Source organism: Mytilus edulis, chromosome 3 (assembly GCF_963676685.1).
Source record: "Mytilus edulis chromosome 3, xbMytEdul2.2, whole genome shotgun sequence".
Classification (NCBI taxonomy): domain Eukaryota; kingdom Metazoa; phylum Mollusca; class Bivalvia; order Mytilida; family Mytilidae; genus Mytilus; species Mytilus edulis.
The window spans coordinates 65,858,373-65,870,378 of NC_092346.1; the positions used below are offsets into that span (position 1 = coordinate 65,858,373).

General features: G+C 33.8%; 3 protein-coding genes across 3 annotated transcripts; all 3 read left to right on the top strand.

Annotated features, from left to right (window-relative positions):
- The first annotated feature begins 1,726 nt into the window (after positions 1-1,726).
- Positions 1,727-2,314, top strand: LOC139515384 (uncharacterized). Its single transcript, XM_071304953.1, has one exon. The coding sequence runs from the start codon at positions 1,727-1,729 to the stop codon at positions 2,312-2,314; it is 588 nt and encodes a 195-aa protein (XP_071161054.1).
- Positions 2,315-3,198: 884 nt separating this feature from the next.
- On the top strand, positions 3,199-4,521 carry LOC139515386 (uncharacterized protein F54H12.2-like). The gene has a single exon (XM_071304954.1). It carries the CDS (start codon positions 3,199-3,201, stop codon positions 4,519-4,521), a length of 1,323 nt encoding a protein of 440 aa, XP_071161055.1.
- Positions 4,522-6,622: 2,101 nt separating this feature from the next.
- LOC139515387 (uncharacterized) lies at positions 6,623-10,426 on the top strand. The gene has a single exon (XM_071304955.1). It carries the CDS (start codon positions 6,623-6,625, stop codon positions 10,424-10,426), a length of 3,804 nt encoding a protein of 1,267 aa, XP_071161056.1.
- Positions 10,427-12,006: the final 1,580 nt, after the last annotated feature.

Consider the following 12,006-nt stretch of genomic DNA (forward strand, 5'->3'; position numbering starts at 1 on the left):
AATGTTAAGAGTCCTTTTTTTTTGCTAAATTATAATACAAATTCGTCTTTATAATTAGTATTAATGTTCTCGTCTATCTTTCAGAGAGAAGACTCAGAAGACCATACTACAGGCGAGAACATAAATTGTTTTCAAAACACAATCCATTGCCAATCACCAAAACCAAACCTGTCTTTAGAAAATCCGCCAAGAGTGAGAAGTTTTCAAACAACGATTTACTTGACAAGTTAGCAGAACTTATTGCTAGGAAGAATTAAAAAAGAAAGATTTTATTTCCTGCATTTCTAACCTTATGAAATTCATCAACATTTTCTCTGCTTTAAATTTACAGTAGTATATATTGTGTGGCAGCAGCAAATATTTTTGCCACGTTGACAAAAATTTTGCCCCCGTCAGCAAAAATTGCATAATATATTTGTTGGATAATATCAAAATATTGATTTTTAATTTGTAAAATATAAAAGAATGTTTTTATTTTTTTTTTCACTGCATTAAACAATTTTAATGCATTACCAATCAATTTAACATTGTTGATATGCTGGATATGGAAGTAGTAAAAGTAAATTGAACATTTAAAAAAAATTTTCATTTCATTAAACAATTTAACGCATTACCAATCATTTAAATTGTTGATATGCTGGATATGGAAGTAGTAAAAGGAACATTTAAAACAATTTGAGAGCTTTAATTTGATAAAAGTTTAATTGGTAAATATAATAATTAACCCTAACCCTAACCCTAACCCTAACCCTAACCCTAACCCAAACAAAAATATCATACATTATAAATTATTATTATTATTAATAAAACATGGATGAGATAGAATCATGTGAAAATATAGCCAGACTTGATAACATATTCGATATAATATATGCAAAGTCAGTTTTTGACATTCTGAAGAAGGAAAATCAAGTGGAACACATAAGTGGAGGAAATGCATGGGATTTTTTTTATCAAGTAGAAACAGATAAAGTGTACACCGATTTTGTTAATTTAGTCAGACAATCAAATATTCCAGATAATGTGAGAGTCTACTATCAACTTACATTTTTACAATCAACAGATTGGAAAAATACTATATTGAAAACACCGCACAGAGCATCTCGCATAATAGATAAAGTTGAAAAAAATGATAGATTTGGAACCTATTTTTAACAATGGAAAATGATGATTTAGATGAAAAACTTAGGAATGTATATTACAATACAGCAAATGGGGGAGCATACCTAAGTGCTGAAAAAATTTATCAAACGTTGAAGACATCAAGAGATGGAAATGTACCAAGCGTATACAAGATCAGGGAAATGGATGGAAAAAATAGACGACTACAATTTACAAAAACCTGTAAAACGTAGAATTAAAAGAGTGAAAATAATTGTATCGGAACCGTATGAGCAATACGATGCTGACCTTATGGATGTATCCAACATACAGAAATATAACAATAAGACACGTTTCCTGTTGGTTGTTATCGATATTTTCACACGGTTTTTATGGATTTATCCATTAAAAAACAAGTTTGGGAAGACAGTAGCTGATGCATTTGAAAAAATCTTCAAACATGGTAAAATCCCTTTGAAGGTTTCCACAGATGCGGGAACTGAATTCAAAAACAAAGATTTGAAACGTGTGTTTTAAAAAATATGACATTTACCATCATGTCTATTTAAATTCCGACAGTAGTAAAGCGTCAATAGCAGAGAGGGTCAATTTGACATTTCGGAGGATGATGTTCCGATATTTTACAAAGCATAGAACTTATAGCTATCTCAATGTTCTACAAAATTTGGTAGCAAGTTATAATGCAACGCCACATAGAAGTTTAAATAATACAGCTCCAAAAGATGTGAATGAGAAAAACAAATATGATTTGTGGGCATATATGTATATTAAAACTCCACCCAAAGAAAAACGAATCAGAGAAAAGAAAGAAACATTAAAAGTACAACGTAAAAGAGGGAAACAGTTTCATTTTAAAATCAATGACATGGTAAGACTGAGCCATTTGAAGAAACCGTTTCAAAGAGCTTATCAGCAACAGTGGACCTCCGAAATATTTAAAATATATAGACGATTTCTAATACATGGGAAAATCTTTTATAAAGTACAAGATTTTTTGGACAAGGAAGTTGTAGGCAATTTCAATTATACAGAGTTGCAGCGTGTGAAAAAGGAGGCTGACGCATTGTGGTTTGTTGAGAAAGTGCTTAAATGGCGAAGGCGGAATGGTCAACGTGAGGGTTATGTAAAATTCCAGGATTGGGATAAACGTTTTTGTCAGTGGATTCCTGAGAGAGATATTGTTGACTTTTAAAATGAGCTTTTACATGGTCATTAACAGTAACAAAAATTTAGACATTTACCCACATAACAGACCACACAAATTCCGTACATATCTTCAGACGCCAATAGTGATGAAATCAAAATGGAAAGTCGCATTAGTTGATATTAAATTATCATCAAATAATGATCTATATATATATGCAAACATATGCGGTGATGTAATAGTCGATGGTAACAAACAACCCTTATTGAAGCGAATATGTTGCTGCTCTCAAACTGAATACTACCACTTTGATCAACTTGCATACATTCCAGTGGTGAAAAGTGAAATAAGAGACATTGAATTCTTTATTACTGACATGCAAGGGAGTCATGCATCATTTTTAAAAAATCCAGTGTCGATTACACTGCACTTCAGGTCGTATCCATACTTTGCATGATAATCATGGAATTGAACAATTCTCAATATGTGCTAGACCCTAGGACATGGATAATGTACTATGAAAATCTAGCGAATGACAAACATCACAATTCATATCTTAATAATTCATACAGAAGAACTATCCAGAGTGGTGGTTCCCTCACTAATTCAGCAGCTAGCTTCATGGAACCAATCACATTACCACAAAGTAAACCACATGCGCAATCACCCATTAAACTTGTAACACATGCACAGCAGCAGGTGGAAAATGCTAAGTCGGAAATTAGTCGAGCTGTGAAAAAGATAAAACGCAAACGTGGGAAGTTACAAAACAGTAATAGAAAAAGCCATAGAGGGGAGCAGAAGAAAACGAAAAAGACAAAGAAAGGAGGAAGGAAAAATAAAACAAACAGTAAGAAAGGAAGTGTACAGAGTGTGAAAAAAAGATTAAAGAATCAGCTAATTGAAAAGGATATTTTCCAGTAAAATTCAAAATGGCTAAAATAAATCCTGAAACATTTCATGAGCTGCAACCAAGTCAGTTGTCTTTATTCAATCTACCAGGTCATCAAACTGCAGTCACAAGAATCACATATGAACATATTCGACCAGCTGCAACTTTTACAAAGACATCGCCAATAGAGTTTCACATATCTGGTGGAACAGAGTATCTAGACTTAAGTAAATCAACAATGCATGTACGTCTAAGACTTAAAAGAGGAGATGGAACCATAGCAGATAGCAGTGACGTTAATTGCGGGCCTGTGAACTATGTTTTGCATGCATTATTTAATCAAATAGATGTTTTAATTCAAAATAAAATTGTCACATCTTCAACAGGATTTTACCCTTACAAAGCTTATATGCAAACTTTATTGAAATATGGGAAAGAAGCTAAAGAATCGCAGCTCTCAAGTCAATTATGGATAGACGATCATCAAGGAACATTGGATGATGCAGATTGTAACACAGGATCAAATCTTGGGCTCTACAGAAGAACAGCATACATAAAAAATGGTAAAACTGTTGATCTTGAAGGAAACATTTTCCATCCCCTGTTTTCAATGAATCGTTACATATTAAATCAAGTAGGAGTTACTGTGAAATTCTACAGATCGAGACCAGAATTTTATCTAATGTCGGTTGATGAAGATGCTGATTATTACCTTGAGATTGAAGATATGTATCTATCAATAGCAAAGATCCACGTTCACCCCGGCATTGTATATGGCCACGATTCTATACTCAGGACAGTAAACGCTAAATATCCCATTGTGCAAAATGATGTTCGCACAATTTCACTTCCAGCTGGTCAAATAAGTTTTAACTTCAACAACATATTCCAGAATAATAGACCCAATAAGGTATTGATAGCCTTTACGGGGAGTCAAAACATAGCAGGTGACTACTCACTATGTCCGTGGACATTCAAACATTGCCACCTAAGTGAAATAAATCTTAAAGTTGAGGGAGTGCCAGTTTCCGGGAATCCTGTCAGAGTAAAATTTGACTCGTCAAGTGGAGAATCATCCATTGTTGCATTTCGCAATCTATTTGAGGTTGCTGGGAAAACTCTGCAAGACTGTGGTAATGGATTAAACAGAGACAGTTTTTCTGAAGGATATGCCTTGTATGCCTTTCAACTGGAACCAATTTTTGAAGGTTTAGATTATTTAACATTGAAAAGGAATGAACGTGTCAATTTGGAATGCACATTTGATTCTCCCCTCACTGAACCAACAACTATAATCATTTATAGTGAATTTAGTGGATATTTTGAAATAACTCAAACTCGAGACATCATAATTCAAGAATGAACACTATGCAATTGGAGTGTATGATTAATTGTGATGAACTAATGAAGGATAAAATTGTTGGTATATTTGCAGCAGATCAGATACCTAAGATAGTGAGAAATCGACCCATGGGATTTATTTGTAACACTGAAAATCATTTTGAGAATGGTGCACACTGGATCGCCTTTTTCATAAATGAGGAACGAAGAGGGATATTTTTCGACAGCTTCGCACACTCTCCCGATTATTATTCACGTCACTTCTTAAAATTCTTTGAACACAATGCGATATCTCTGGAAATAAATCAAAAACGATTACAGAGTGAGAATTCATCAGTATGCGGTCAATATTGCATTTTCATCTTATCACTCTTATGTAGAGAGTATGATCTAACTAACATTCACGATTTTTTCAGTGATAATCATCAAGCAAACGACATCTTTGTTTTCAATGTGATTGGTAAAACCTATTCACACTGCATATGAAAAAGTGTTTAAAATGATGAGACACATGGTAACAATCATCATTCGAGCAAGAGGTGATCATCATGAGTTTGGTGAAATTTCAAACACCCATGACTTCAATATGTGTCGGTCCAACGGGTTCAGGAAAAACTACATACATTAAAAGATTATTAGAGAACGCTCAGGAAATGTTTACAATACCACCTCAGAAGATATACTACTGTTACAGCATATGGCAAGATGTCTTCGATGAATTGAAAAAAACTGTCTCCAACATTTCATTTCAACTGGAACTGCCTGATGAAAGTGATTTTCTTGTTGATAAGGATATACACACATTATGGATCATTGATGATAAAATGGATGAAGTAGTGGACTGTAAACTGATGCAGAAGATTTATTGCGTTTTAAGTCATCACACCTTAACATCAATTATTTTTATACTACAAAATTTATATCAGAAGGGGAAGGTTATGCGATCAATCAGTTTGAATTCTCACGTCTTTTTTCTTTTCAAAAATGGTAGAGATTCACTGCAAATACAATCTTTAGCTCGACAAATGTTTCCAGGTCAAGTTCGCTTTTTCATGGACGTTTACCAACGTGCAATTAGCAGACCATACAATTGCTTGATAGTGGATATAGCACCAGGTTCAAACCCTGAATATCAGTTGCGCGCAAATCCTTTTCCGGGGGAGGACACGATTGTTTATCAACCAAAATGATTTTAAAAGAATCAAGTAGAAGCTTCCTTAAATTATTGGCGAACACTACACCTGAACAATCTGCTCAAATCATAAAAAGCACGGACCACAGACAATTACAACTATTAGTAGAAATAGTATTCAACTGTCTAAAAAGCGTCATACCATTGTCTGAGAGGGTTAAAAGGAATCTTTCAACTTTTGCAAAGTTCATTCGTGCTGTGGTAGTTAATAATATAACACCTCAGTTGAGGAGAAAACGTTTACTGAAGATAATTGTTATTATTCCAACATTGATATCATCTTTTTTCAAATACTATGACTCGGGAGTTAATACTATTACCCAAGGAGAAATATGAAAGATTGATGAATATGTCCAACCAATGTGAAATTGTTAATGTGAAAGAAAAAGAAAAGGAATATGATGGTAAAGATAGTGACAGTATAAAAACAGAAATAAACCTAGAAGAAGATGTAACCAAACAACATGGTAGTGGTCAGGTTTTGCAAAAAACAGAATTGAAAAATTTAAAAGAAACTGTAGATCGATCAAAATCAGACAATCAAGAGGAAAATAGGATGGATGTTGATGAATATGATGGTGCAGCAGAGGGTAAAGCTATCAAGATGTCTCCTGAAAAATTCTTAAGAAATGTGGAAAAATCGCAAAATCGCAAAAGATTAAAGAGTAAATGGTTATCATTTCATTTGTAATGAAGAAGTGGATTATTTAAAACTATTGGAGACTTCAATCAATCACTTGTATTTTTCTTTAAATTTGTCTATATTTATATATGTATATAATATATTGTCTATTTGTATATTTACACTGTGTACCTTTAAATTTAATTAATAAAATAAATATTTAGATAACATATGTTCGCCTATTAGTTCTAGTCCACGATCGCGTAGTATATATAAAACGTTGAAAGTGCTATTGATATCACAATTGTCATGGCTGATGATCATTTCTGCGAGGATTTATTGCGTCTTTATCCTGACAGTAACCCTCAATATCAACAGCAGTTGCGAGAGTTAAATGATCGATTGAGTGTTGATAATGACAACAGATCAAATCTTACGGTTAAGGTCTATTCATGTTATTATTGTAAACTTCTGTTTGATCACCCTTCCAAACTGAAGAGACACCAGAGAAACAGTTGTACATTTCCATGTCGACAATGTGATAGACATTTTGATTCAGCGGAAAATTTGTTTAAACATAGCAACATCGATCATACAACTTATCAGACTGGTTCAGGAAACACTGATTCAAATTCACATACTACAATCAAACATAAAAGTGTGGATAAGTCTGCTCTCTTGGGAATAGCACGAGCTCGTTTCATTTATCCGAATGAGGATAATGGGGAAAAGTATGATCTTCTAGCATTTTTATCTGGAATTAAGCATGAGGTAAAAACTCATTTACAAGAGATGTGTGATGAACTCGGTCATATTAAGTGGTATATGAATTGTCTTGTGCAAATGATCAAGCCGAATGGAGGTGAAGGTGGTAATGATTTAAAGAATAATGCACATTTTATCTCGAAGACATCGAATCTAGTTGATAGAGCAAATATAGATGATGAACATGATATTAATGTGACATATCAAAAAATATTCAAAAGTTTTGATGAGTATATACGAAATGGGAGCGGTTGGTCATTAGATCATATTAAACACATTGAGATTAATACAGCTAAATATAAACCTTTAGGCGGTGGATCGTATATACCCCTACCAAGAACTCTTGCTGCAACCAGAGCGTTACTCAACATAAGAAACTTAGATGAAAAATGTTTTGTATATGCTATTATAGCATCCATACATCCTACGTGTTCAGGTGACCCTTCTAAAGTGCATCACTACATCCCATATGAACATGAATTGAACATGGAAGGTATACAATTGCCCGTTGCACCATCATTTGTGAGTAAATTTGAAAGGCAGAATAACATTTCAGTAATGGTGTTAGGATTTGAAGAGGGTGAATTTTTCCCCCTCCATGTAACAGGTCTAAGAGAAGCTCATCATGAAGTTGACTTATTGTATTTGAAAAGTGGGAATAAAAGTCACTGGTGTTTGATTACAGATCTCAATAGACTTTTATATCGAACAAAATGCTTGGGACGCAGTCATAAGTATTGCAGATTCTGTTTATCAGGTTTCACCAGTGAACATACTTTAGAGAAACATATAAAATACTGCTCAAAATTTGAAGCTCAACATGTGACATATCCCACCAAGGGGGTAGACGATATACTAACATTTCAAGATCACGCCAAACAGTTACAAACATCATTTGTTATTTATGCTGACATGGAAACATTTTGCGAACCTATGGTTACTGAAGAGCCAGAAGATAATCGAACCAGCACAACGAAATTAACAAAGTTGATACCATGCGGGTACGGTTATCAAGTTGTTTGCATCGATGACAGATACACTCAACCACCTAAAATATATAGAGGTGAAAATGTTAGTGAACACTTCCTTCATAGTCTTCTTGACGAAAATAAACGTATAAAGGCTATTTTGAACAATCCTGAACCCTTGTGCATGACTGTTGAAGATGAGGAAGATTTTCAATCAAGTACACATTGCCACATTTGCATGGAAGAATTTACAGATTCCACTATCCGCGTTCGAGACCATGCACATGTTTCAGGTAAATTTCGTGGCGCTTCATGCAGAGATTGCAATCTTAATTTTAAAGAACACACATTCGTGCCAGTTATATTTCATAACCTGAAACAGTTTGATGCACATTTAATCTGTTCCTCGATAGGTATTTTCAAGAGTGAAGAAATTGGCTGCATAGCCACGAATGCAGAAAAGTACATCAGTTTCAACCTATCCAATCTGCGCTTTATCGATTCATACCAGTTTTTGAATTGTTCACTAGAGGAATTGGTATCGTCAATGTCTAAGGAGAATCCGAAAGAAACATTTAAACATTTTACAAAAGAATTTGATGATGATAAGCGGATTGCTCTTTTGTTGAAAAAAGGAACATATCCTTACGAATACATTGACAATGCAGCAAGGTTCAATGAAACTGAATTACCCTCTATAGACAAATTCTACAGCAATTTATCAGAGAAAACAATTAGTCAAACCGAGTATGAACATGCGCAACGGGTATGGAATCAAATGAATATTAAGAATATAGGCGAATATCACGATCTTTATCTAAAAACTGACGTTCTATTATTAGCTGATGTATTTGAAACTTTCAGGAAGAAGTGGATAACGAACTATTCCCTCGACCCTGCAAATTATTACACTCTTCCAGGGCTTTCCTGGCAATCTGCATTGAAAATGACTGGTGTGAGACTTGAGCTATTGACAGATCCTACAATGTGGCTCTTCTTTGAGCAGAGTATACGAGGAGGTTTAACAATGGTGAGCTGCAGACATGCAAAAGCAAACAATCCCTACTTGAGCAATTATGATCCAGCTTTACCAACTTCATACTTGATGTATGTAGATGCGAACAATTTATACGGTTTAAGCATGAGCATGCCATTAGCTGTGGGGAAATTCCAGTGGTTGTCAGAAGAGGAAATAAACGATTTCAATGTCTTAAATGTATCCAATAACGCTGACATCGGATATGTCATTGAATGCGATTTGGATTACCCAGATAACTTACACGATCTTCACAATGATTTTCCTCTTGCAGTTGAAAAAGGAGTGATAACAAATGAAATGCTTTCACCTCATTCACGTCATCTGTATGAGCAAGCAAATGATGATGGGAAAGAATACCAACCGAGCACCAAATTGCTAGCTACTTTGAAAGATAAAAAGCATTACATCTTGCACTATGTGAATCTAAAGTTATACCTCAAACTAGGTTTGGTTTTGAAGAAGATTCACAATATAGTTTCATTTGAACAGCGTCCATGGTTGAAACAGTATATTGACTTCAATACCGAAATGAGGAAAAAGGCTACTAGCAATTTCGAGCAAAAACTTTTTAAAAATGGCAACAATGCTATTTTCGGTAAATCAATGGAATCGTTGCGGAAACATATCAACTTCTCTCTCTGTCATAGGTGGGATAAGTTTCAAAAACTTACTGCAAAATCATCATTTAAAAGCTTTAAGATATTCAACGACCACTTGTGCGGCGTGCTACAAACCAAAACAAAAATTTTCTTCAACAAACCAATTTACCTAGGACAAATGATTCTCGATCTGTCAAAGGCGCACATGGTTGATTACTACTACAACCACATGAAAAAACTATACAAGGAGAATGTAACATTATGTTACACAGATACTGACAGTTTCATTATGCATGTGAGAACTGATGACATATATAGAGACATGTCGTTAAACAGTGAGCTATATGACTTTTCAAATTATCCAGCTGATCACCCTCTTTACACCAAAGACAGGAAATCGATTATTGGTTTATTCAAAGATGAATGCAAGTCCATTCAAATGGTGGAATATATCGGACTAAGAGCAAAAATGTATAGTTTTATCACCGCAGACGACAAGGAAACTGTAGTAGCAAAGGGTATTAAAACCCGAAATGTTAGATTCGAACAATATAAAAACACCTTGTTCAATTGTTCTCCACTACTCTCGCATATGTACACTTTGAGAAGTTTCAACCATCAGATTCACATGGTGAAGGTTGTGAAAAGTGGACTATCACCATATGATGACAAGAGACACTTGCTGGATGATAATGTGCATTCGCTAGCATATTTTCATAGAAAATTAAAAGAAAAACATTAATACAATTGTAAATTGAAAAAAAAATCCATATCCGTAATAAATTCAAGAAAAAGAAAACACACTGTACAATAATTATATAATATTTTATTTCATGTAAATAAATATATGATTTTATAATAAAATATATCAACATATTTAAGTTTTATCCGTTTGCTATCAACCTGGGGAAGTGAAATACATAGGGCAATGGGGAGTAGCATGGTAAAATGGCGACTTTAACTTAAAAACCCCAATGAAAATACATAACTTTAAAACCCAAATGGACCTTCAAACAAACTTCAAACATAATGACAATAGGACAATGGGGAATAACACCTTCAAACATTAAGGCAATAGGACAATGGGGAATAACACCTTCAAACATAGGACAATGTGAAATAACACCTTCGAACATTAGAACAATGGGGAATAGCACCTTCAAACATTAGAACAATGGGGAATAACACCTTCAAACATTATGTCAATGGGGAATAACACCTTCAAATGGGGAATAACACCTTCAAACACACCAGTGAAATACATTGGACAATGGGGAATAACACCTTCAAACACGATGAAAATATTACAAATAAATTTTAGATTAAAATATAAGAGACATATTCTTTGGTAAATTAAACACAATTATGAAAATGGGGAATTACACCTTCAAACGCACCAGTGAAATACATTGTGCAATGGGGAAAAAGACCTTCAAACACGATGAAAATATTACAAATAAATTTCTTAAATTTTAGATTAAAATATATGAGACATATTCTTTGGTAAATTAAACACGTGAAAATCGCATGTTTAATATTTTCCTTAAAATATCGGAAAAGTTCTCCCTATTGAACGAAAGTCCGAGTGAATTTAAAACAGACCCTGGGACGTTCTTTAAATGAATGAATATCTCTTCAGATGTGAAATGGCTGCATTCCCTTATCATTTTATTTAATTGATATCTTTGATCAAAAATTTCCTCGGCAGCATTAAACACATCTAATTCGGCAAATCCAGGATTTAAAACAAATTGAAAGTCTGCATAATCCATAAAAATAATTAAAATTGGTGAGGGAATTTTACAAAAAAAATCTCTCATTTGAATATCACATTTTGTTGTTAATTTATTATAAATACATGCAACAGATAAAGTTCTTAATGAAGGTGGAGCTGACCGCTTTCGTTTTTCACTCAGTGTCTTTTTTTCTACTTCTTCTCCCATTGTCCTTTTTCTGTTCTGATTGGCTAAAAGAAATAAATAAGATACATAAACTCTAGTAAAATAGTTTTCACATCATAAATCTACAGATACATGCATGAAAACAAATGAACAAAGTGCGACACCTGTATTAAGAAATTGGATTTCATAATGGAGATTTCTAAAATAAATGAAAAGGATGAATTGAGTAGTGCAAATGTGGAAGAATATTCACTTAAAATGACAGATGAGCATGATTACAATTTTATCAATATGGATACAGCTGAAATCAGTGACCAGTTTCCACAACTGCACTGGCTTGGTGCAAAGATGAAAATTGTCGGATTGTTATTCTGTTCGATAACTCTAGCAGTTATATTAATAAATGGGCCATTAAACAGTG

Bases quoted from the DNA above. Each gene is read 5' to 3' on its own strand.
- LOC139515387 (XM_071304955.1), top strand. From the start codon at position 6,623: ATGGCTGATGATCATTTCTGCGAGGATTTATTGCGTCTTTATCCTGAC.
- LOC139515386 (XM_071304954.1), top strand. From the start codon at position 3,199: ATGGCTAAAATAAATCCTGAAACATTTCATGAGCTGCAACCAAGTCAG.
- LOC139515384 (XM_071304953.1), top strand. From the start codon at position 1,727: ATGATGTTCCGATATTTTACAAAGCATAGAACTTATAGCTATCTCAAT.